Raw genomic sequence first — 27,801 nt, 5'->3', positions numbered from 1 at the left:
TCAATTTCTAATTTCCATATACAGTGCACTACAATAATATAGAAATGATAATTCCACATAACACTAATAGGAACACATAGGACACACCAGTTCATATGCCTATTTATTTGTTTAATTTAAACTGACTTAAACTTATACACTAATAATGGGGATCGCGTTCCACTCTTTTGAATAAGTAAGGGGTGTTTGAGCTAAACCATAAACAATGAAATTAATCCTCAATTAGTTTTATTTTTCAATATTATTGGAATAGTTATGCATTATGCGGTTTTCTTGTCCGGAGATTGTTTTAATACAAAGTGGTTATATTGTTGTGGTTGTTATTTTGGAGCCTTGCAGGTAGCCTCTGTGCTGGGGGTGTTGAGCAATAACAGGAAGAACGCATCGTCTCAAACTGTTAACAGCGTTTTCTGTGCTTGTGAACTTGCGAGTTAATTCTTCCAAGAACAACCAGCAAGAACGTTCTCCCCAAGAACACAAGTCCGTAGTTTGCATTCTTGGTATTGAGAAACGCCCACAGTGCTCCGCTGCAGCTGAACGTCCGGCCAGGCCGGTCGCGTATGAAAGAAAAAAGAAAAAAAAACGTATTGACGGCCGGTTCAGCCTGAAATGGACTGGCCATTTGGGATTGTCCCCGGTTTTCCCGATGGCCAATCCGCCCCTGGTCTGTGGTCATAGGAGGGTCTGTGGTCTTTGGTTTCCCTGTAGAGAAAATCAGCTGTCAGGTGAATATCTGGATGAATGAACTCATGAAATCAAAGGTAACCTCCTCACCTGTGACAGAGCCACCCTTTGCTTTTTTTTTAATAAGGGAAAAACTTCCACTAATGAACCCTGACAAAGCACACCTGTGAAGGTAAAACCATTTCAGGTGACTACCTCATGAAGCTCATTGAGAGAACACCAAGGGTTTGCAGAGTTATCAAAAAAAGCAAAGGGTGGCTACTTTGAAGAATCTAAAATATAAGACATGTTTTCAGTTATTTCACACTTTTTTGTTAAGTACATAATTCCATATGTGTTCATTCATAGTTTTGATGTCTTCAGTGAGAATCTACAATGTAAATAGTCATGAAAATAAAAAGGAAACGCATTGAATGAGAACGTGTGTCCAAACTTTTGGCCTGTACTGTATATATATATATATATATATATATATATATATATATATATATATATATATATATATATATATATATAACATACATACATATATATATAATAATACATACATAATAATAATAATATATATATATATATATAATACATATATATATATATATATATATATATATATATATATATATATATATATATATATATATATATATATATATATATATACATACAGTATCTCACAAAAGTGAGTAGACCCCTCACATTTTAATAAATATTTCATTATATCTTTTAATGGGACAACACTGAAGAAATTACTCTTTGCTACAATGTAAAGTATTAAGTGTCCAGCTTGTACAACAGTGTAAATGTGCTGTCCCCTCAAAATAACTCACCGCTGGCAACTAAAGTCAGTCCACCCCTATGTTAAATTCCCATAGAGGCAGGAAGATGTTTATTTTTAAAGGCCAGTTATTTCATGGATCCAGGATACTATGCATCCTGATAAAGTTCCCTTGGCCTTTGGAATTAAAATAGCCCCCACATCATCACATACCCTTCACCATACCCCCACATCATCACATACCCTTCACCATACCCGCACATCATTACATACCCTTCACCATACCTAGAGATTGGCATGGGGTACTTTCCATAAAATCATCTCTCAATGGAAATCAAGGCTAACTGACATAAAACCATGCCAATCTCTAGGTATGGTGAAGGGTATGTAATGATGTGCGGGTATGGTGAAGGGTATGTGATGATGTGGGGGTATGGTGGAAGGGTATGTGATGATGTGTGGGGTATGGTGGAAGGGTATGTGATGATGTGCGGGTATGGTGAAGGGTATGTGATGATGTTGGGGGTATGGTGAAGGGTATGTGATGATGTTGGGGGTATGGTGAAGGGTATGTGATGATGTGGGGGTATGGTGAAGGGTATGTGATGATGTGGGGGTATGGTGAAGGGTATGTGATGTGTGGGGTATGGTGAAGGGTATGTGATGTGTGGGGGTATGGTGAAGGGTATGTGATGATGTGGGGGTATGGTGAAGGGTATGTGATGATGTGGGGGGGCTATTTTAATTCCAAGACCAAGGAAACTTTATCAGGATGCATAGTATCCTGGATACTATGCAAACACACACACACACACACGTATGTAAGTTTAGCAAAATCCACTATTAGTCATGTATTAACATGTAGTTTTATTCAAGACAAATTTTATTCACATTGTAAGTTAGCGTATCATGTGTTAAACCCAAATTAGGCCCAGCTGACTTGGAGAAAAGACTGATCTATCTGTATTAGGGTGCAGGTTAAAAGCTATTTTAGGTCAGGTTTTAGGGTGATGATGAAGTGAGGGACATGTGGTTGAGCAAAAGCAGGAAAGTTAGAATAGCCAATGTGAATCCTGTCAGTGAGCGGAAAATACTTCACTTTGAGGAAAAGCTGAGATAGGTGTATTAAGTTAGATATTAGTACTAGAAGTGGAGAACTGTCTGGAACCAAGGCCAGATCCCCCTGCTGGTTTCTACCAGGTATTGGCAGTGCAGAACGTGTCAACCTGCAGGCATATTGTAGGTAATGTCTTCATCCCCATCTGGTGGACATGCACCAGCATTACAATAGTATGGACAATCAGGTTTACAGTCCCACAGCAATGGACAAATATGTGAACACAACAGCTTGCCTGTTTAACTACTGAAATGTGGTCAGAAAGAGAATAAAATAGATATTAGCTGCATGCTATCAAAAGTAAACACCAAGGATCAATCAGGTTAATTTCCAAGTAGACTTTCACAACAAGGAGTTTGGCTTGCTGTGGTCAAAATATGAATATGTGCTAAATATTAGCATTAATGTAACATGCAGAGTTCATAGCACGAGGAGACTCGTCCCGACCAGAGAAGTCCAATGAGGGTGGTGTCCTCCTTACCACAGTAGGTGGTATTAGATAGACAGGACTAGAGAAGTGACTGGTGATGATTAATGTAATCAATTCATTTAAATTAATGATTACTGTAAATCTTAATGCTCAAAGACAAATGATGCAAATGCATACAGAGAATAAATCACATTTTATGTCTTTACTCGTCAAAAGATATTTAAGAAAATACATAATTTATAGAGTAACTATTTAGAGCTGAATAATAATAATGATAATAATAACAATAATAGGTGGGAAAATAAGCTTCTGCTTTGTCCCGTTTCTTGTTTGTAACTTGTTATACATTTTCTTTTTCCTTTTGTATGTTGCAACACACTTGTATTTTTATATTGTATTTTAGTTATATTTTCAGTTCAAAATAAAAGAAAGATAGAAAGAAATAGATGTGAGAACTTCCTCCTTAACTTAATGGTAGAAAACAGGGGCGCTGCAACAAATCCAAATCCTACAGAGGCCTGTACTGCAAAGCAAGATTTGACGTTAACGAGGTAACTTCAGGTTCAACCCGGAGGATCACTTGTTACCGGGTTTAATCGCCGTGGTAACATGTTGAACATCTAACCTACTCGGGAGCAAGAGGAGTATCTTTATGAAAGATATAGATTTTCAGCAGAGGGAATTACGTATCTTTGTCAGCTTCTTGAGCCGTATGTCGCCAATGCGACACATCAAAGCCGTGCACTCTCAGTCCCACAGATTGTATGCATAGTGTTGCGTTATTTCGCTATGGGTACTTTCATGTGTACTATATATATATATATATATATATATATAAATAATCTAGACCCCACAGTGTTCACTGTTGCATAAGAAATTCATCATACTATTAATCATTTCTGCATTGCTGGGGGAGATGAAGGGGATTTCATTATTCGTAAGTCATTCCACAGCATCAACGTTGAGGTAAAGCATAAAGGATAGGCTACACATGATTGGTCATACTGGTAAAGGAGGAGTCCTTCTAATGCACAGTGATGTTTCCGTCACATTAATGCTGTTATGTGGATGGATTTTTAACACAAGATGCTTTTGCAGATGACTTGTGACCATCAATGCTTGGTCACCAGCACTGAGGCAAAGTGGCCTGACTCCCAGATCTTTAGGGAGTCTGCACTGTGCCACAGTAAGGTATGGCAATTGTAAGTGACATTTTGTAATACTGATTATGCTAATATTACTTTTCATCTTCAGGGCTCTTCTTTGGATTGCTGCCGAGTGTACGCCTACCAGCCTTTTTTGATGACCCCCTATCCTGACCCAAACACAGGGCCACAGAATGCCTTTAATGTGGGCCCTTACCAGAACAAGGGTCAGGATAGAGATTAATTTTGGCATCCTTACAGCCCGCTTTAACTGCCTGCGTGGCCTCCGATTGGCCCCAGACCGGGCTTGTCCAATAGTGACAGCCTCCGTCATGCTCCATAATGTGGCCTCGATAAGGAAGGAGAGAGCCCCACCTGTCAGCCAACAACCCCCAGATGTGGTAGACCCCATCACACTTGACAAAAAAAATATTCTGTCTTAATCCAATTTTCAGTTTTCCATTCTGGAAATGTATGCAAATTTAAATAATATTTTACAAATTAATACATAATTTGCTCATTTAAACATACATTTACAGGAAACTAGTAATACAAAAAATATTTGACTTAATATTTAGTTATCAACTTAGGTTTCATGTTATGTTATCCCTATTCACTGGGTGTCTCCCCTTAACCCCTTCTGTTGTCCTTGGGTAGATTTGATACATTTTTAAATAATTTCCATATAAAGATATTTGGGTTTCTTACAACCAAAAAATTTCAAACCAAAAAAAGCTATGTGGATGGTGCACTACAATGCTCTTCACAAGTTAAATTAATGATCATTTCACTACTTTCATTGAATGTTTTATTCACTTCTATAGCAGTTTTATAACAAAAATAGGAAACTGAAAAAAAGAAAATAATGTTGAAAACTCCCACAAAGTTTCAAAAGGCACAACAAACAGATCTTCGAGACAAGCCACAAAAACATAGAAAAAGACCACAAAGTTGAAAAAATGTTGAAAAAAATGCACCATGTGTTCTCTCTTTCCTAGGAACACAGAAAAAGAACATCAGTGTAACTATATGTTTAGTGTCATTCATTAATACGTTCATATACATTCAGTCATGTACTACCTTCTTTTCAAATTCAAGCTTTTCGATCTCCAGCCTAGTTTTCTTTATTAAAAGCCTCTTATATTCTATATCCAGCTCCAGGGTTCTCTTATACAGGGCCCTCACATTGTCTGCTCCAACCTGAAACAAATAAAGAACATCGTCCCTTTGCAACGCGGAGAAAAGTTGAAGGTGTCCATTTGACTTCTGTGTTTCAAGGTCCATTGCTTACCACGTGTCTTTGTCTTAGCCTTGAAGTGGAGGCCCCAGGCTCAGGGGGAGGAAGAAGTTCCTCTTCCTGCTGAGTTTAACATCATATCAATTTAATCAATTGAGTCATATTTGAAAAGAGCACGTTAAGGACTTGTGTCTCATGTTCAGACCACCACCATTAGTCAGTCATTACAGACCCTACAATCACAGCCACACGTTCACACACTCTCACCATCTGTGTTGCAAGTCGTAAAAAACAACTCAAAAGTGTACCCCCAAAGCTCTCTCTGAGCAGGCAGACACAGTGTGATCATCTAGGACCCCCACCTGAGAAAGTAAATGGCCTAATTGATCCATGTTCAGCAACCATATATGGCCAACATACTGGTGTAGGACTATTAGTTTCACTGTTACCTCTGTATGGCACAGTGGGACGACAGTGGGTGGTGGCAGCAACACCACTGTATATCCTGTCACTGCAGACAACAGTAATACATTTCACTCCTACAATATTCATAAATAATTGTTGAATGAACATGGTCACATGGATTACTTGAAACATACCCTGTACATATGCCTGGGTTTCCGAGCTGCTGCCACCAGGGTCTGAGGAAATGCCCCCTTCCACTCCTTCCATCAGGGGCCGACCCTGATTGGTGGAGAGGGCCAGCTCCTCAGCAGGAGTGAAGTGCTGTAGAGGAGGGCCCCCCCCCCCCAGTCTTCTGCCTCATTTTTCTTCCTGTTGGCTGCAAGCTATTTCATTGTTCTATAGTCCCTTTGTATACCAATATCCTACAAAAAGAGACTGACTCAGGCAATTCAGCCTCGTACTTGTTGGCCTTAAAATATGTTAAAGTATTGCCTACTGTACTGCTACTTATGAATTATGTTTTTATAGTTTTTTTATTTGCTCCCAGGATATTTTGCCACTGCCAGGGTTGCAACTGAAATAATAGAGCAACAAAAAATTTCAACATTATGGAACGCAAAAGTGTCATTATAGTCAGATCTTGTGCCTGCGGCAGTGATATCTATAAGTTATGTAACTTATGCATTTACAGCGTCTGCTATTTTCTGCCAGCTTTCCCTCCTTGGTTTGGCAGCAGCGACTGTGTTGTCTTTTTGCCTGGATTATGTTTGTATTCCTCATATTTTTGTAAGATTATTGTCTGCTCTTGTTGTGTAAAATATGCGGCTCTAGTAGTACTAGAAACCCTGGGTTGACTGAACTAGTTGATAACCACCATCGTGACACAGCTTAGGCAGGACTGCGATTGTTAGGATAGGTGAAGCCAGGTAACTGAAATAAATCCAGAGCATGTTGATCTGGATTCATAGTACACGCCTCTTATCAGCACATATACAAAACTACATGTTTCATTAACACTCTCAGTCCCGGGCCAGAAGCTGTCTGTGCTTCTGTACGTCTACAATCTATTTTCCCCTGAATGCATCATGTTAGCTTCATATATACCTTCAACGGCAGCTCCCTATCACTGCTGAGAGTGGGGATGAGAGAACATTGTAAAACTCCCTTAGGATGAAAGCATCATATCAGTTGAGTCAGACAGCCAGCAGGTGGCAGCACAGCACCTTCTCTTTCTTTACACATGTTCAGTTCAGCTCACAGTTCACTCTGTTGGCTCGGTCTTTCATTTATGTATTCTTAAAATTTAACCGTGACTATATTACAGTAATATTTGGGGGACAAAATAAAGTGCTTTAACATGTCAACACACACACATAACATCACACCACAGAGTGTCCAAACCAACAGTTAATACATTTCAATTTATTCATTTCAGAAACACTCTGCAGCAGAAAACACAACAGAGACCAAACTCAGACAGTTAAACTAAAATGACACAAACAGCGGGTGCTACAAACATTATTATTAACATTATTAAGCCACATGACAACAACATAGATATATATAAACAATATAAACTCCACAGCTGCTGCAGACACACAGCCGAAAGAGTGTTTGTTCTTAGTGCACACGGGCACACACACAACGCTACGTTTCCTAGCAATCTTCCTCTAAACAGTACCATCCATCACAGAGAGCGTGTTGTTGAACTCACCTGTCTGAACCTCACGTGGAGGATCATCCATCAGCATGTTAGCATTTAGCATGTTAGCCACAACCAGCATGCACCTGTTTGTGAAGTAACATGGCAGCAGGTGTGTTTGATGTGCATTACCTAGCGTGCTGGGGGGGTGGGGCCTGAGCTAATTAACCCACCTGTTATCCTTGATACCAGATGCTGGTACATTTGAGGATAACTGGAGGGTTAAGGTAGATGTTACCTCTGTGACAGTCATACCATCACATACATACCTTTATTAAAGTGTCTAGAAAACACCATATACTGTGCAATAAAGTGTCCAGTGTTAATAACTAAAGATGAACTGATGATGCATTAAGCCAGCTTACATTGAGCCAATCATGTGCTGAGGCTTAGAGAAGAAAGAAAGCCTGATGTAATGCAGTCAGACAGCCAGCAGGAGGCAGCTTTCACCCTGTTCTCCAGAGGAGCATTTCACTGGAAAGGCTTTCATTTACGGGAAGTCAGCAGGGTAATCAAATCAGCTCCACCACTGGAGGGACAAAAGGTCCAGTGGACAGACAGAAACAGAACTGCATTCATGCATCAATATGTGAAAAGAGTTCATTTATATGTTGCATACAGTTATGTGCATCTGTTTTCTATCAGATCAGCAGTTTGTCTGCAAGTAAACATGTTTCTGTTTTATCTTGGATCACTTCCAACAAGTAATTTTATCTGAATGCCAAACATGTTACATTACGTCACATTTAGGTTCTTCTGCCAAAGACACACCCATGAAGCTGAACTGATTCTAACAAGACAAATATATAAAACTAAAACATGCATATCCATTCAGACACACCTTTATACATAATACAGTCTTCAGCTTCATAATAAAGAAATTAAATAAAGATAATCTGAGAGCTGATTCCAACTGTTTTATCCAAATGGTCCACAGAGAGAGAAGAGGAGACTGAAGTCATGAAGGGGATGACTGCATGATTTCAGAGTGAGTCACTGAGACTACATTATTATTAAAACATGTGAATGCACATATATACAAAAACCCTGACTCACACACAGAACACTTTACAGGAAGCAAATTGGTTCCCTAGGACGGTAAAGGAATGTCCCGCCCCACTCTGCCTCCGATTGGCTAGTACTTCATTGGTTAGATTGGTTAGATTCAGGCATGAGGAGTGAGATTGGTTATTATTAGGGTAAACATACCAGGGTAAGCCAATCAGAGGCAGGGTAAGGCGGGTCATGTCTTCACCATCCTAGGAAACACAAACTCTTACAGGAAGACAGAATCAGACATAAAGCTGAACACAGAGAGATCTACATACACATTTAACTATTAGGAACCAAGTATAGCTGCATATATATAACATATATGAATAGTAACAATGACCAACAAACAAGTCAAAGTCTTTCTGTAACTTCACAAGAGTATAATAGTGTGACGGTGCAGAGAGGAAAGAGTTAATAAAGTAGACTGTCTGTGTGTTTGTCTGATCAGTAAAGATGGCTGCTGCTTCCTCTTTCCTGCTTCATCTCTTTCATAGATATAAACACTAGATGTCGCCTGGCTGCTGCAGTTCATTGGAACGAATGCATCAACAGAGCCGCCATCTTGGAACAGGGGAGTCACTCCTCTCTAATGCATCAGCGTCAATGTAGGCAAAGGACTAACGGAAATAATATCACCATAAATCCTCAATCTCAAGCGATTTTCTAGTTTTTGTGGTTCGTTCCACATATCAGACATGTATTCATGATCGAGTACAGAGAAAATTTAAGCTTTTGATATAAATATATAATCTACTTTGTTCAAAATGTAATGCCTAGTGCTTGTAAACCTAGGTTTAGTAGTCCCATTCTTCCACTTGACACTGCTTCCACTTAAGTAAACTTAAGATGAACTATCGAATACAAAACAAAGATTCATGTGTTAATACAAAGAATATTTATTATAATCGGTTCACAGATCAGAGTCCAAACGAAAACTTCACCCTTCTGAACTAAGAGTTTCTGCTTCAAAGTGAAGTTTAAACAGACTGAAATGTCCAGACTCACTCCTTCACTGTTAATTTCTGCATGTATATATTTATTTATTTAACGAGACTTAAAGTCATGTTTCGTCGTCCACAGTCCGAGTCCCGCCAGACTCCCTTTAGGAGACCTGTGATTTAAACTTCAGCAGGCTGTGACAGTCCGCTCCACTCAGTCCTGGTTCTGGTTCTCCCGGGCTTGCCTTCCCTCCAGCATGCTCAGCAGTACGGCCCGGGCCTCCAGCTGTGTGGTGTCGGATTCTGTCGGCTCCCAGGAAGCGGGCTGCCCCTCTGTAGCTTCTCAAACGCAGTGGAACGTCCCGCCGAAATCGACATACAGGTCGTCCTGGACTACGTTTAAGATCCTCCCGAGCACCACTCTGTGGCCGGTCTGATCTGCTGCCGCCGGAGCTCAGATTGCTGGTCAAAGGCGGCATACAGTATATACCATAAAACACATTGTCACCTGTTCACTGTTATCCTTTGCTGTTTGGTTTTTTCATTTCCTCTATCGAACATCAATAAGCAGCACAAAAGTCTCAAGCAGCACAAAGGTCTCAATAAGCAGCACAAAAGTCTCAATAAGCAGCACAAAGGTCTCAATAAGCAGCACAAAGGTCTCAATAAGCAGCACAAAAGTCTCAATAAGCAGCACAAAAGTCTCAATAAGCAGCACAAATGTCTCAATAAGCAGCACAAAGGTCTCAATAAGCAGCACAAAAGTCTCAATAAGCCCACACAAATGTCTCAATAAGCAGCACAAAAGTCTCAATAAGCAGCACAAAAGTCTCAATAAGCAGCACAAAAGTCTCGATAAGCAACACAAAAGTCTCAATAAGCAGCGCAAAGTCTCAATAAGCAGCACAAAAGTCTCAATAAGCAGCACAAAGGTCTCAATAAGCAGCACAAAGGTCTCAATAAGCAGCACAAAAGTCTCAATAAGCAGCACAAATGTCTCAATAAGCAGCACAAAAGTCTCAATAAGCAGCACAAAAGTCTCAATAAGCAGCACAAAGGTCTCAATAAGCAGCGCAAAAGTCTGGCATCTTTAGCATTGATCTGAATGCGGGAAAACTTCAGACCCCTGTTCCAAGATGGCGGTGGTTTTAACGCATGCTTAGAACCTCAAGGTGACATCTAGCGTTTATATCTATGCATCTCTTTGGTCACAGTTTTTGTGAAATCCCCTAAAATAAGATCATTTTTAACTAAAGCTCCTGAACTAAAACACACTTTCAGTTTTTGTTTTCTTATATAACTCGTGTCTTTGATCAGCGGTGTGTAACTTGGCTCACAGCCAGAATCGTTATAAACTAACCTCTGAACAATATCACGTGCTACAGCAACCAGACTGTCAATGTTTAAATCTCCTGATCAGATCTGAGTTCAAGATTAAAAACTTTGCCTCAATATATGAAATTCCAATGTTTCAGTCCTGTTATCATGTTATCATGTTCCAGTGAGAGGACCTTCAGTGTTTATCAGTGAGGTAGAGGAGATCATCATGCTGCTGCTGCTGCTACTCAAAGACAGGCCTGGTCTGACTGCCCTATTGAGGGTCACTGATGCCTGAAGTCAGGGTAAACAGTCAAATATCGTCCTACCCTAAAACACGTCGGTGAGGTTTTTATTATGAAGGATTTGATTGGACGTTGGGAGAATTATCTGTGTGCAGCAGAGCAGTTCAGCTGATGAGTTCAGACAGATATCAACTTTGAAATGAAAACACAAGAGGACTAGTTCTCCTGAGTCTAATGCTGAGAAATACCGGGCCTTCCCTCCACAGACGGACTTCACACACCCCACCCCCACACACACACACACACACACACAGGAAGCAAGACTGTATTTCCTAGAAAGACAAAGGAAAGTCCCGTGCCACTCGGCTTCTGATTGGCTAATACTCGTCGGTTTTATTGGTTAGATTTAGGCATGAGGAGTGAGATTGGTTAGCTTAAACATGGACAAGCCAATCAGAGTCAGAGAAAGGCGGGTGCAGCATTATTAAGCCGGATGGCATCAACACAGATATATTTAAACACTAGGCTCGTTGGAGATGAACTGCTCCTCAACTGTAAAGTAGACGAGAGCAGGCGACAGCAGCCGGGGGGCGGTGACAAAAATCTGCTCTCAAGTCGGACAGTTTTCCAGCTGATTCCAGCAGCCTTCAGGCTGAACAGGAAGTGACAGAAACACTGTGGTCCAATTCCAATTTAATAAAATGTTATCAGACCCATATATCAGCTCCTACACAGTCTCCAGTTGTTTTTATTAGTAGCTGTCAAAATTCTCTACATGTGATCTGTTACTGATTTTAATAAACAACAGACTGTAGATGATCCATAATCTGAACAGATCTAGTCTCTCTAACTACTAAACATCACCATCAGCCTCACTACATGTGTTCTGTACACAATAAGCCTTTAAATCAGACAAATCACAGTTAAAATCCCTCCGATTCAAAAGCAATACAAAGTTTATATAAAATGTCATCAGGTGATCGATTCTGCGCAGACCTGGCTCATGTCGAACGAGCCTAATATAAACTTTTCACACACACACACACACACACACACACACACACACACACACACACACACACACACACACACACACACACACACACACACAGGCAAAGGAATGTCCCGCCCCACTCGGCCTACTCGTTGCCTACGTCGGTTGGATTGGTTAGATTTAGGCATGAAGAAGGTCTGCATACACATTCAAGTATTATAAACCAAATATAGCTGCATATATAAAATATTTAAAAAGTAACAATGACCAAACCAGTGAATGAACAGGTCAACGTGTTTCTGTAACTTAATAAGAGAACAAATAGTGTGACGGTGCAGAGAGGAAAGAGTTAATAAAATAGACTGAGGTCAGTCAGTGCTTTGTGTGTGTGTGTGTGTGACCAGTAAAGATGGCTGCTGCTTCCTCTTTCTTGCTTCACCTTCTTTATAGTCACAGTTTTTATTCAAACTGCAGAATAACTTCTGGTGAAAACCCCTGAACTAAAACACTCTATTAGTTCTGTTTTCTGTTAATCATTCCAGTAAGATTACTAATGCAGCTTCATGTTACAGTTCAGTGACCGAACTGAGTTTTATGTAACTTGGCTCACAGCCAGCGAGACGTCCTAAAGCAGGAGAGTAAAGTTTGAAAATCACTTTTTTCTTTTTCTTAAAGCAACGACACAGTCAGTATATGAATCTCCTGATCAGATCTGAGTTCAAGCTGAAAAATATTTGGAATTCAAAACATCTTATCGTCGTGTTCCAGGGACAGACCATGCAGTGTTTATCAGAGAGAGGAGGAGGAGGAGGAGGAGGAGTTCATCATGCTGCTACTCAGAGACAGGCCTGATGTCTGTGTGTTTCATGGGTTAACACACTCAAAGGGGACCTTTCTCCCACTTTACACATTAAACAGTCCTACCCCAAAACACACTGCTTAGGTTTTTATTATGAAGGATTTTTTGGAGGATGGGAGTTTTATTGTGGCAGACTTCTGTATTGATTTGTGCAGTGAACTCATGGAAAAAACTGCACATACTGTGTGCCATGCACCAGCTGACCTTGGTGCTGCGGCAGGCAGACGCCCTGAAACAGGAAACTAAATTAAGAAAAACATCACATGTGTCTCTCTCTCTTAAAGCAACATCACAGTCAGTATATGAATCTCCTGATTATATCTGAGTTTAGGGTTGAAATACGTTGCCTCAATATTTAGAAGTTAAAAAGGTTTTATCATTGAGTTACAGGGAAAAGATAAGCAGCGTTTATCAGTGAGAGAGGGGGAGTTTATGGTGCAGCTGCTGCTCAATGACCAACATATAGTTAAGAGCTCAAATTTTGTTTGGGGTTAGGGTTATACACCCTGTTCAGGGCTGGACTGTTGCACTGGACAGATATTTCAAAGATTAGTTCATGTTTGACTCACTTCACACTGAATAAATTACCTTATGTGGAGTCCAAACTGAGTAACTGTGACTGTGACATTGGTGCTGTTTGTCGGTTTTCTGTTCCTCCCTAAACCAACCACTTCCTCTGTTTCAATCACTATTCTCAGCAGCTTGGCAGCTTCCTGGAAAACCCCCCAGACAGCCTGTAAGAGATCACAATGTGATGTATAAGTACTCAATTAATATTATGTACTAATGTTCTTTTCATGCCACTTTCTACATCTACTCAGAGGGAAATACTCTGTATGTACTTTTTGCTTTGTTATGTGTATTAAATTGTGAAGGTGTCCATTTGGGCTCTGGGTGATTGTGATGCCATTGTATATTTATAAAAGCATTAATACAGCTTACAGGACAAAGAAAGAATTCCAAGACTTTTGATTCGGCTGGATGACTCTTGTTTCCACAACAAACTGGACTGACTGGTGACACTGACACAAGGACAGTCAGCAAGAACCAGTGGCCTTTGAAACATTGTTTATATGATAAACAGATAAAATGATGAGGTAAAGTCAGCCAGTCAGCCAATCTCCACCCTGAAGCCCAGCAACCCCTGTGCCTGGAGAAGCTCTAAAGAGACAATGGAACAAGTTGTTCTGGAGGACCCCCAACTATCCTACACCCCCAGAACAGCTCCGTGTACACGTCACAGGCTTAGGAAACACCTGGATCAAACGGGTCTGGGTCATAACCACGGCATCAAAATGGCAACGCACTGTACCAGCCCCCAATCTTAAAGCTTTAGTGCCTAAATTTTTGATATCAATGAATGTCCGTTACATTACCAAATGAGTTCAGCTAATTAAGACCAATAGCTCCACACACTCTCTCTGGATTTCTCAGTACGGCTACGTTCAGAAGATTGTGGCGTCCGGTGACTTTCGCGCTTAGAAACTGAAGTGAAGATAACGACCTCTTCTGAAGTGTCCATCATGTTTTTTAAATCCTCCGTGTCCTCCTTGGCTAATAGGAGGAGGGGTGTGGGGGCGATAAAGGAAAGCCTTGTATCATGTGGACACTCCGACAGTGTTGTCATTACTTAGAATTCCTCATGGGGGCGACAGAAACTACGCACTATAACTTTAAAAATGATTATGGCGCCACGCAGAAATCAAGCCCAGCTCCAAAGTCACCTGTTTCTGTGTTGGATAAAAAAGGCAGCACCGACATCGGTGTCATGCAACAGTTTATTCAGAACACGGTTCTCGCTATCTGCAATAAATAGCTAGAAACACTGCAAAGGCAAACACCACGGAGGCAAACGCGTCAAACGCCACAGAGTCAAACCCAGAGAACCCACGGAGTCAAACGCCCGCGAGTCAAACGCCACAGAGTCAAACACCAATGGGGAGGTTATTTTTCCGTTGTGAAGCCAGGCAGCCTGTTCTCATGAAGTATTCTGAACTAAATTAGCGTCCGCCTTTTAATAGGAACTGTATATTTACCATGCTGTGTGCACTGGCTAATAATTTTTTTGATAATAGTTTTTAATTTATTTGTACCGCAGTAGCAACAGTTTAGACGGATGGTCAGACCCCCAGTTTCCATGCAGCTGTTGTACAGTGACTCAGCTTATTGTGGAATCAAAGACATGTTAACAGATGCTTTATTTGTGTATATGGAACACACACATTGGTAATTGATCAGGACATGAATAATTAAGAACGTATAGAAGTCGTTCTTGTATAGAAGTTGTTCTCTGTTGCTCATTATCTCCATCCTCTTCTGGAAATGTAGCAGTAGAACATTTTATTTTAGTAGTGATGACTAATGCTGCTGCTGGGGAAATACCACTCAGTACTTTAGTGTCATGGGAGACCTCGTGTTGTGTTAACCACAGACACAAAGAAGAGAATCATAGCTTTAATATCTGCTTCTATAGATTATATTTAGTGTTGATTTCAGTTAATCATCTGACAGAAACAGTCAGATATTTACCTGAAGTGTAAATGTAGTTGTTTGCTGTGAAACTTCAACAGTCTGTCCAGACATACTGGATGATAAAGAGCTGCAGTTTCTCTCTACCAACATTAAAGAGGAACTGACTTCACATCCTGACACAGATGAGGGGGGGGGAGGTGCACATTTAAAATGTGCTTTGAGCCTTTTGATACCACGCGCTCCACCCACTTCCCTAAGTATCCTCCATTTTGTTCTCTGATTACAGGAACGGGCCCAGACAGGCAAAATGGCACTGTACAGACTTCATTTCCCTCCTCAGCAGAGCTCTAACTGAAGCAAAGGCCTACTGTACCACCCTCTACTACACTGTACCACCATCTACTACACTGTACCACCCTCTACTACACTGTACCACCCTCTACTACAGTGGTTCCCAACCTGGGGTCCGGGCACCCCCAGGGGGGGCGGCAAAGATCACAGGGGGGGCGCAAGTCTTTATCTGGTTTGAGGTTGAGGTAAAAAAAAATATTTGCACATGTTAAACAAATTATGATAATACACTAGAATATATAATGTATACTAAAGTCTGTATGAAAACTATATATTTTGTTGTATCCTCGTATTTCCTGACACCACGGCCTCACTATTTTATGAATGAAACATGGCGGAGAAACGTAACAGTGCTGATAACTCCTCTGTATCAAAAAGAAAGTAAGGGCTCTTAACTATCTCGAGATTTAATTTCACGACTTGGGAACAAACTGCTCTACGAAGACTTGGTAACACCTCTACTACACTGCATACTGTAAAGACACTCTTCTATGCCTTCATATAAATAATCATTACAAGCTGTTTGACTTCAGAAACCTAAATGATCAGTTCTTCACTTGTTGATTGCACGTTTACTTCGTCCTTTACACTGTAAAAATCTAAAAATAAATTATATTAAATCACCTTTTCTTTTATTATTAACTCTTGAGTGTTATCAGAGAAACAGACTGTAATGAGAGCTCCCTGTTTATAACCAAGGCCTTAAAGGGGTGATAGAATGATTATATAGGGTATTTTACACTGTTCCTTAATGTCTCCTAATGGGATTTGTAACATTGGTTGGGCTGAAAATTGCCTGAATGCTATTTTATTAGGCCCTTACAACCCGTTCTCATTCCGAACTCGTAAAATAAGTACGTTTGGACAGTGTCCTTCAGCGTCTGATGAGACGAAAAAGGCACCCTTCGGCGTATTTGTGTAACATACTGGGGAGAGCCGCAGTTGGATGAGATTTAGTGAGTGGTATGTAAGGGGAAATTGCTGTGTTGGGGTGGCAGGTGGGTAAAACACCGGACTTTCACTCAGGAGACTTGGGTTCACGCCCCGTGTGTGGCTTTTTGTTTCCCTGTCTCCGGCGTGTGTTTCCCGGCTTTTGAGGTGTCCTTTCCCCGTTGTTTTTCTCCTAAACCCAACCTCCGCGATTCCGTTCACCCATCCCGACCAAGCGCGTCAAAAGCGACGAAAAAGGGACGGCAATAGTGGCGACCAAGCACGTTTACATGAGACGCTAAAGGAGACTTATTACGTCAAATAAGAACGAGAAAGGCTCCTGACCAAACGTCCTTATTTTACGAGTTGGGTGTGAGAATGTGTTGGCCCTTAACTACCCTGTGAATATGGCTCTATTTGGAACAAGAGCTTTTCTTCCAAATATGGTATGCTCATGAATATTCAGAATGAGCTGCGCGCTGATTGGTTTGAGCAAACTACATAGAAACACATGGGAGACTCGGCAGCAGGTCTCATATTTCAGACACTGCAAAGTTATACATTGTTTGTCGGGCTATTTCGTTATTAAATTCACTTCTGAGACTTTTTTAAGCGAGAAATCAACTATATAAACCTCAAATATGGGCCGTTTTACGAAAATTGATGGCTAATTGCAAATTTGGTAAGACTGTGTGTCGGAGTTCAGCCGCTGGTGCTGCCTCGCCGCCCGCCCGTGCTGCCTCGCCGCCTGGCCTGCCTTCCTTCACAGACCCCGGCCTGCTATGAGGTACTTGGAGGTCCGTCACGGCTGGCAGCCCACAGCAGGGACTACCAACACCACTGCCCTGACAGAGCTCTAGGGCCTTCAACTCCCATCATACTGCTAGCTAAATGGCCCGTTGTGTGAGAGTGAGAGCGCGGTCAGCGAGCTTTTTACACCAGCAATCTCTTACCACATGTTACACACGTCACAACACTTATACAACATCTAAAGGTCTTATAAAGCTAACAACTGTGTCCGATTTCAAGTTAATGAATTTTTGTGAAGACAAGTGTTTCGTTAGCTGTGACTGTCGCTTCAATCCTAGCTACAAATCACGGATAGTTAGCTTCCTTTTTGGCGTAATTCGAGTATATTTACAGTTTGAATTTCGTTACACCACTTACACAACATCTAACTAAATGTCTTATAAAGCTAACAGTGTCCGATTTCAAGTTGATGAATATTTGTGAATTTCAGAGGAATTCTAAGAGGAGGCTAGCTAGCTCTCATTGATAGAGCTACATCCAGCCGCAGGCTCTATCAATGAGACTTGCGGACAAGTGGCGCTTATTTCCCCAATCGTTTGTTTAAATAACTCAACACATTATAATTACACACATTAAAAGATTAACTGAAACCTGTGGTAACAGATTGCTGGTGTAACAATCTCGCTGACCGCACTCACACACACCGGGCATTTAGCTAGCAGGAAGAGGGGAGCTGCAGGCCCTGGAGCTCTGTCAGAGCAGCGGCGTTTAGTGGTCCATTAGCGGTGTTAGCGGTGACTCTGCGCGGGTATGGAGTGCTGTGGGTTGCCAGCCGTGACTGAGCTCCATCTACCTCACAGCAGGCCAGGATCTGTGAAGGAAGGCAGGCCGGGCGGCGAGGCAGCAACACAGGCAGCACCGGCCGCTGAACTCCGACACACAGGCGGACAAAATTTGCAATTACCCATCCATTTTCATAAAACGGCCCATATTTGAGCTTTACATAGTTGATTTCTCGCATGAAAAAGTTTCAGAAGTTAATTTTGTAATGGAATAGCAGAGATCTGCGCAACCTAGATTCAGAAGACTACCTGATCTCAGGTCAGTTGTGTAGCCTATGTAAATGTTGGGGCATGACCGTTCTCTTAATACAGCCACGGCCGTGACAAAGGTTCCGGTTTTTGGGAAGCTTACGCAACTAGCTTTGTTGAGATTCGCCCGTTTTCAGCGGCAGTTTCAAAATATGAGATTTTCATAGTTACGGAGTGTCAATGGGATTTTGAGCTTCTATGTATGTCCTATTTACCCACTGAACTGTTGTTATTCAACAATGACAGGGTAAAATCGGTTTTGCATTCTATCACCCCTTTAAAGAGGAAAATGATAATGAGATGCTGCAGGTTCAAGAGCAATAACAGTAAAAACTCCTTTGTTCAATGTGCAATATCTCAGCTTAATTTGCACATCTAATGTCTAATGTCCGGTAGTATTGTGTAACATTGTGTTGTGTATATTGTATGTATAGGAAACTTTATGTCTCTGTTTTTTTGTTGTCTTTTTGTTATTTGTACGGTGTTTGCTGTCTGTGGTTTTTATCTTGCGTGCCTGACTGTAGATCAGTTTTCCCATCTGGGATAATAAAGGAACTGAACTGAACTGAACTACAGGTGAGAAACACAAAGACACAGAGGACTGAACACCATCCAACGGTGTCCAATCCTCAGTGTCTTTGGGTTTCTCACCTGCAGTAGTTACCTGGAGTACAGGAGTGTGTGAGCAGGTTCAGCAGGCTCAGATTCACTTACTGCATCTAACCCCATAATAACACATCTTGGTTCATAAGTCACAGAACATCCCAGATTGGTCTTTAAAGGACAGTTTGGAGAGCTGAGCAACAGTTAAACGTGTTGTGTTTCATGCTTCTTATGGTCAGCGTGGTGCTCACAAACTTGTTTGCGAAACGCCTGGGAGTTGATACTGATTGTGGTCAAAGGTAGAGCAGCTCCAAGAACAGACTTCTCTTCGTAGCCAATCACTGCTACAGGCCACGTTGTTACAAAACCTTGGAGACTCTCCGCGCAGCCGCCCAGGCAGCAGTTGGGATATATCACCGTCTGCATCGCTCCAACTGCGCTGACTGCAAGAAGCCTTCAAATAAGTTTGAGTGTGTTTGTGAAATGCTGGACAAGTTGGACAAAGGTCTCTTCAGCTGACACCAGCTATCCTCCATCAGATTCAGATCTCTCAGGATCACATCCTCCCCCCAGTCTCTGCTCCTCCTCAACACATTTCAATCAGGAGACACTTTGTTGCAGATATGCAAAGATTTATTGTACGAATGCATGATATGACATGTACAGTTTTTGGAGATTAAACTCCATTATTATGAAATAATACATATATTTAGGGGGTTAGAAAGTCAGAAGCTGATCCCCCAAAACGTGACGAGGACTGGTCAAGGGAACATACTTACCTAAATGGCCGCAATGAAACTGTGAATTGATTCAGTTTTGAGTGAAAACATGCTTTGTAGTGAATCTGTGGTTTGATCCAGCTCATAGTGTAATAAGGCTTGTAGTGAATCTGAAATGATTCAGCCTTGTAGTGTAATCAGGCTTGTAGTGATATACAGCCCCCAAAATAAAAGGAAGATAAAATCTCGGCAAGTCAGGCCAGTACGGCAATTCAGGCCAGCAAACATAAAGGCAAAATAAAATCTCGGCATTCGAGCTGGGTTTTTTTTGTACCCTCGGCCCGACGGCCGGATTAGCCACTCTTACCGTCCAGGTTTGGCTACACTTGCTCTCGGCCCGACAGCCGGGTTAGCTACTGTTATGGTGGAACAGCGTCTGGGTTGTGCTACACTTGCTCTCGGCCCGGCAGCCAGGTTAGCTACCCTTACCACGGCACAGCATCCGGGTTTGCCTGTTTTTATCCTCAGCCCCTCATCTGGGTTAGCCTATTCTTACCTCGGCACACGACCGGGTTTGAAAATTAAAAGAAGATACAAGTAGAGATGCCAAATGTGTAATAGTGCCAAATCAGCTCGTTGAATGTGAGAATAATGTATGTGCGATGCCAACATGAAATTGTGCAAATCGACACATTGACTGTGAGAATATATCAGAGATCAATACACCACCACCAGTTATATGCATGCTTACCAGGATTATTGCCTTAGAGATCTCTGGGTTGTGAGGACGTTGCTTACGTCGGACGGATGTAAGCAGAGGAAGACCATCTACCAAGTTGTTGTAGGGATGTAAGTGAGATACCTTGATGAGCTGCTACTCAGCAGCTCCTATGTGAATGATGACTTGAATAATGCTGAGGTGAATTTTAGATTTGAGGTCTAGCTTAGATGATGCTAAACCTACATTTAGACAGGGAAAAATAAAATAAAGTGTGAGGGAGCTAGTATGAGCCTAAGCAATGAGTAGTTAACCTTAGATTTAAAAGAGCGAAAGAGTGCACCTGCGTAGCGAGCTAACATAAGCAGCATCTCCACATTTAGAATGTTAGAGTTGTAAGCAGTACAACTTGAATGAGGCCAGCGTATGAGTTAGCTGAGTTTAATGTCAGTGATAATGTCACTTTGCTCTGCAATAAAATAAAGTTACCAAAAGAGGTCATTTTAACCTGAGATGCAAGCAAGGACAGTTTAAAAGGCTGCATGAAGAGACAAGTTGAACGTGCTGAATATGAGGTCTAGGACATGATGCAATGCCATCATGTAAAGCGTGCTCATGATGAGGATGTTAATATGATGATATCCGTAGAAATATATGCAACAAATATGAGAATCCCTGTTACAAAGATGAAGTTCTGTAAAACATAATGCAGAGAAAACCTGTTCAACCTGCTGCACAACAGTTTGCAATACATTTATGATAGAACAATACGACACCCGTTTGCCCGGTAAGATGGAACTACCGCCACCGTACTTAGGATAGGGATTCCCCTGAAAACTAAAATTAAGCAAGAGAAAACAAGAGCACGTATGTAATATTAAATATAGCACCATAGTACTCAGATACCCAACTGACATACGCGTTAAGACAGAGAACCAATCCTGAATGTGAAAGCATGCGAAGCAAGTGAATGCCAACCACGAACGGAAATGAAGTTAGCTAATATGGCCGAAGGTAATCCTTAATAGTGATTTGAATGTGTCCAGGTAAAACAACAAAATACTCACCTTCAGTGGCATCGGCAGAATCTAGGAAAAGTAAATGAAAATCAGACACAGGATACTGCAAGTAGGATCAAATGAGAGAGTACGCACGTTATTGATGCTTAGCCAACTGCCGAGGTCAGCCATGACCCAAGTGAATAAACAGCATAGTGAGTAGAAACCCGGGCCTACCACCGGTTCATGAGTCTCTACCGGGAACAGCTGAACCAAATTTCCAGAACACGCACTAACATAATGCAACGTAGAAAGCTTAGCGGAAAATGAACGCAGTGTTGTAGGACATTAATGCCTGATCCAGCAGAAGCAGCACGATCTGAATATCTCAGAATGCTGAAGGATGGTTACTTGAGACATCTTGTAATAGATTCAAATAAACATGACACAATGAAGACCCAAAGATAAGATGAAAATGAAAGTAGATAGCTGATCCGAAGTGACTGCTATTGTACAAAATAAACCAATATCGTGCTGAGAATACTCTCATTGATAGACCATTTATAAAATACGATGAATACTGTATGGCACTACTCGCCAGAAAGGGAACATAATGCACGAAACAAAAGTATGCAGCAACAGAAGACGATTAATATCTATAGATATATATGTATCTACAAATGCAGAATAGAAATGCCTCATACAAAATGCTGACGTCACAATGAACTACTGATAATATTGCAACAGCTCCGAAGACAACCTTGTATATGGCGCATCGTTCCCATATGAAGAGAAACTTACACCTGCACAAATTAAAGCAGTGAATTAGGGCGCCCGGATAGTTCAGTTGGTAGAGCAGGCGCCCATATATAGAGGTTTACTCCTCGACGAAGTTGTGTTTGCGCCGAGGCTGGGAGCCGGGCGGCCAGCTGTGCAGGTCAGAGCGGGGGCCATGCGGCGATTCAGGCGCTGCGATAGAGGCTACATCCACAGGAACTGCAGTCGTGAGTAGGCAACATGCCGGAATAAAACAGCGCTGCCAGGTTGCTATACAGTTCCTACCCGCGGGAATCCACCAGGGCAGCCAAGAAGCTGCTTGACAGGAACAAGTAGAAGAGAGGATTCCTCTAGGATAGACACCACTGATACCAACACGACACGGGCCCTGAAAAGGTGACGATGGTGAAGATGTGCTCTTAGCCTGAAATGACAGCCGAGCAGACAGGTTTAAAACAGGGATGTCATGCTGTGATTGGCTCGTGAAATTCAAGGCCACTTCTGATTGGTTAACGTAAAAGTAAACGCCTCTACAGCTGTTCAGTTTTAGAAGAGAGAGAAATGTGATTAAGTTTAGAAGTCTTCCTGCCTGAATTTACGCTGAGCTTCATTTAAAATATTAATAGAACACACACAAACAATATTAGTTTGGATATTTGGAGCAGCTTTATTTGTGTTCAAAGAATACAAAAATGCACAACAATGAATGTATAAAAGTAACAACTTGGAAATCAAATGTAGCAAAATAAAGTATTTATTAAAATAAGACAAAAGAGTAAAACAGTTTAAGGCGCATTAATGTATCTGAATGTTAAAACTGAGTTATTAACTTCCATCATGTCTCTGATCATTATTATTTCATCCATCGATTCATATTAAATAATTATCAACTGCAAATAATCACTTTTGTATAGTTTACATTTCATAACATTTCCTTCAGCAAACATCATGTAAATCAGTTTAAGGTCTTATTTAGAGACAGACTGGTCCTCTATGTCCACCTGAGATATTCTGGGCTTCATCAGATGATTTCATAATTACAATAACAACAATATTCACAATGTCATCAACTCCTCAGTTTAAACCATATTATGGTTAGTTGATATTATATCATTAGCTGGAAGAAATCATTCAAAGCACCGTGAGGAATTATATGGCCGAGCAGAAAACAAGCATTTCAAATTCCCTCCATATAAAATGTATTATTACCAAAACACACAAACGGATAACATGTTGAAGAGCTCTACACCTGATTAGAAGATATTTGGTGGGTGCTCCGTCTGCTGATATATCATTTTCTGTTAAAAGCTTGCTGTCATATATCAGCTGGGCTGAAGTAATAGATTACATTTGCTCATTTAATGGAGCAAAGTATTTCTGTGTAATACTGCTGAGTTTATATTGTCTTAACATCTCTGTGTTGGCTGCTTCATTCTGCTCTTAAAGAACATTTTAATGACTTATCTTTTATCTGAGCACAATCTTCAGGTATCAAATAAGTAGCCTAACTTTGTTTTTTACTTAAGAACAATTCATTCATAGTAAAAGTACTTTTAGTTAAGTAACGTTGTTTTTTTAATTAAATCAACAGTACTTTTACTTGAGTAAAATGTTTTAGTTCTCTAAGGCAGAGGCAGACTTTACCATTAGACATTTATTATATTATATCATTAGCTGGAAATATATGATTCCAAGCAGAAGCCATGACCCTTTATAATGCCGAGCAGAAACTAAAATGCTAAATAAGCGTAACATGACCTGATCAAAGACACAAACAGAAGACATGTTGAAGAGCTCTCTACACCTGATTAGAAGATATCTGGTGGGTGCTCCGTCTGCTTATATTTTATTTTAAAGAAACATCATTTTCTGTTTTCTGTGTATTACTGCTGAGTTTATATTGTCTGAACATGTCTTTGTTGGCTGCTTCATTCTGCTCTTAAAGAACATTTTAATGACTTATCTTTTATCTGAGCAGTTATTAAGAATCAATAAGCCATACGTCATTTTATTTTTAATTGAAGAAAATGTATTGAAAGTTAAAGTAATTTAAGTCACGTAACTTTTCTTTTTCTTTAAAGCAACATTACTTTTACTTCAGTAGTAAAATATTTTACTTCTCTAAAGGTACTGTGAGTCTGAGACCATCTCATCGTGGGAGAACCTAGAGCATCTCAGAGCTCCAGGTGATACAGATCCCAGATTCAACAGGTACACAACCCCCCCCCCCCACACCACCACCACCACAGTAAGGTGGAGATTCATGGCGGAAAAATGCTTTATTAGCATCATCTGCAGGCAGTCCTGATCTCTTCTTCTTACGTCTTTTATATATCAGGACAACATCCACTGCAACAGCTACAATAATCAGTCCAACTGGAACACCTGCTGTATCAGACTACATGAGAGGAGTTTCTATCTTCACGGGACCTGAAGATGAATAAAACACATGAATCAGTAAATGTGTGGATAGTGGAGCAGCCTTCATCCTCTCTGATGTTAGAAACTGCAGCTACAACCTGATACTCAGAAAAACTCACTGAGAGAGACTCACTCACCTGCTGGCTCTGTTACCTGCAGACTGATGATTTAGCAGAGGGATGTTTATGAGTGAGTCAGAGTTGATGTCTTCCTTTGTACCATTTCGATCATCGGTTTCATTATTTACCACACTCTCGTCTGAAAAACAATAATAAACTACTATTAATAATAAGAAGTCATGTTATTTCAACAGTTGTCTCCAGGTGTGTCCCTGCAGAAGGTCTCTGTAGAGTCTCACCTGATGGAGACGTTCACTGATCTGTCACAACTGCAGAGATATCACAGGACTTTATTACCACAAGATCAACTCTTTAGAAGACTGGGATGGGATTAAATGGAGCCATTCACACAGCCAATCAGAGACGTGGAAACATGTTGGCAGATTATTTTATAGATAGGAGTCAGACCGATGTGTCACAATCTAACTCTATATAAATATATCAGTAGAAATCTGCCAATGTGCTTAAAATGAAGGAATTTGAATCTCTTCAAGACATTATATACATACAGTATATAGAGATCATTATTCAATATCTTTGCTAGATTAAGAATTTTTCTACATTATTTGTCCTGCAGTAAGTGAATTAAAGACATTCTAAAACGCTTAACGTGGCTTAAGGTCGGAAAACAATGATCAATGATCACCAGATTTCTCATGGTCATATCTTGTCATGAACACTTAAGCCTGTCAAAAAAACTAAACTGAAATCCAACGAAATAAATACAAGTAAAAACGGTTTTGTGTGGCAGGGCACCTTTAAGATATTATAAACATATAAAGAGAACATTATTCAATATCTTTGCTGGATTAAGAATGTTGCCTCATTATTAGTCCTGCAGTAAGTGAATGTTAACGTGTGTCCTTCCTGTCATCAGCTGCTGTGAGGAACAACTCAAACTAATAGAGGTTCATTAGAATAGAGGTAATGTCTCTCTTTAATGTCCCTGTGGTTCACAGTCAGCATCTCAGTCAGTAATGGTAGTGCAACAGAGGAAACATACATACATAGTAAAGAATACCCCCCCTCCACCCCCCCTTCTCAAACCTTTTTTTAAACTGAAGTTAGACAGAGTGTGATGATTAGGGATGGGTGATACCAAACTTCTTTTAATTCGAAACAATACCGATACTTTTAGTTACGTTTTCATCGATACAGATACTGATACATTTCTTAAAACGGTATGTGATTTTATTTTTCAAATAATTATGATGTTCTTTTCTAAAAGACCATCATTACACATACTGGCCGGAAAAACTAAATTACAAAAGCAAATAGGAGTCAGCATCATCTGTATGAGAGAGAAGAATCACTTCATCTGATGTTTAGAGAGAATAAAAAAGCTTTCCAGACTACTTACTGGAGTTCAGCAACTACACAGAACATATACAAGTACATTTTTGGCTGTATTATTTGTGTCCCGGTCAATAATTGCTTTTGAGAAATGTGTAGCCATGAGAGCTGACTGTTAGCTTCTTTACCAAGAAAAGAGGAAGAGGGTTTTGGTTTTCTAGCAAGGTGAAGGGGTCATCCCCTACTCTGCCTTACTTAAAGCAACACTGGCCTACGGCTCTAGTTCTAAAGGCCAATTACACGCTGGTACGTCGCGTGAGCATGGCGTTTCTGCTGCGTGACGGCTGTGTGGATTTTAAACATCAGAAACGTGTCTGACGCGGTGCTGCTGCTAGCCTTTTCTGGACACATGTATGTTTCCCATTGTTAAAATAAAATACCATGTTAAAGATATTAGAATTTCTTTTTTTTTTAAATACATTTATATCTGCATTTATATCAAAACCTCGAGACTTTCAAACATCAACATGTCATTTATTAAAATGTATTTGTGTCTAAATGACATATAAATATCTTTTCCTATTCTATTTAGCCTGGAAACGCTTTCAACACGCTTGCGTGTAGAGTGAAAAATAGGCGCGTGGTTCTATTTCTAGCAGCGCGCGCCTGGGAGCGAGTACAAGTGCGCAGGCAGGGTGTCAGCTCTAACCTGTTAACATTAGAGCCAAAATATAAATGGACACGCCACGCAGCTGACACGCTCATGCGACGCATTCAGTGTGTAACCGGCCTAATGAGACAACCTGCATATTGCAGAAAAATATGCAGAAATAAAGAGTGAGAGTATGAAGTCTAGTTGGTACAGGATAGATGTGATAGCTGTAGTAAGTGTTGGAACCAAACAGTGTGTTTAACCTGACTTTAAACAAAGAGCCGGTGACCTCCAAGACAGAGAGAGCCCAGGAGGCCTAACACATGGCCTCAGACAAAGGAGAGGTCTGGATGTCATTCTCAAAGCCTGGAAACTTCACACTTCCATGTGAAAAAGATTTCAAAATGGAGAAAGCACGTTACCCCACAAGGAAGAGGGACAAAATGGCGGAGAGTTCCAGACTGCCCATTGGCTGAGGTTCCTTGAATGCACCAGCTGCCCGCACCATGTGGCGGAGGAATAAAAGCCCCCATCACCCACTTCTCACGGCTCTTTGCGGTAACTCGTTGCTGAATGAGGGCGCATCGTTAAACGTTGTTTGAGAATATCTAGGATTATTCGCTGTTCGCTGGCTGAGTGAGCTGAGTGTATCTTTCGTGATACCAAAGAGGGATCCTAGTGACACACACACACACACACACACACACACACACACACACACACACACACACACACACCATTTGGACAGCTGGCCTCGCCTGCTACCGTAGTCACGCGAGACGTAACAGAGTTTTAACCGCCATATCAGCACCAAAATAGCGCTCCGAGGTGTGTCCTCTTTCTGTCTGTAATACGTGTTGAAGTCTCGCGGGGTTCCCGATATTTTAATTTTACGAGAAGCCATTTTGGGTCTTTGTACTAAAACTACAAACAGCCTCCAAACACACGGCTCCTCCCCTAGTGGAGCAGTCTTCATCTTCTCTGATGTTAGAAACTGCAGCTACAA

The 27,801-nt window shown here is 40.9% G+C and overlaps 2 protein-coding genes and 1 long non-coding RNA gene across 9 annotated transcripts in view; 1 reads left to right on the top strand and 2 right to left on the bottom strand.

Moving 5' to 3' along the window:
• The window catches only part of LOC120572607 (low affinity immunoglobulin gamma Fc region receptor II-like), a 243,189-nt gene that overhangs the window by 8,342 nt on the left and 207,046 nt on the right, over positions 1-27,801 (top strand). The window lies entirely within an intron of this gene.
• Positions 4,946-8,322, bottom strand: LOC120572970. 2 transcript variants are annotated; one of them, XR_005641540.1, is made up of 4 exons: positions 5,838-8,322; positions 5,443-5,750; positions 5,232-5,351; positions 4,946-5,145 (listed from the first exon to the last, which is right to left on the bottom strand). It is a non-coding gene; the product is annotated as an uncharacterized LOC120572970 (long non-coding RNA). The 2 variants fall into 2 exon arrangements; XR_005641539.1 differs by having other exon boundaries at positions 5,443-8,314.
• Positions 22,958-27,801, bottom strand: part of LOC120572744 (hemicentin-1-like) — a 96,757-nt gene continuing 91,913 nt past the window's right edge. For all 6 annotated transcript variants that reach the window (XM_039822149.1, XM_039822150.1, XM_039822151.1 and 3 more), the window contains 2 exons: positions 24,869-24,989; positions 22,958-24,740 (listed from right to left, as the gene is read on the bottom strand). In XM_039822149.1, the coding sequence (XP_039678083.1) occupies positions 24,704-24,740; positions 24,869-24,989 (158 nt within the window). In that variant the 3' untranslated portion in view covers positions 22,958-24,703. The remainder of the gene's footprint in view (positions 24,741-24,868; positions 24,990-27,801) is intronic.

This window comes from Perca fluviatilis, chromosome 14, assembly GCF_010015445.1.
Source record: "Perca fluviatilis chromosome 14, GENO_Pfluv_1.0, whole genome shotgun sequence".
Lineage (NCBI taxonomy): Eukaryota > Metazoa > Chordata > Actinopteri > Perciformes > Percidae > Perca > Perca fluviatilis.
This window is presented reverse-complemented; position numbering and strand designations above follow the sequence as displayed.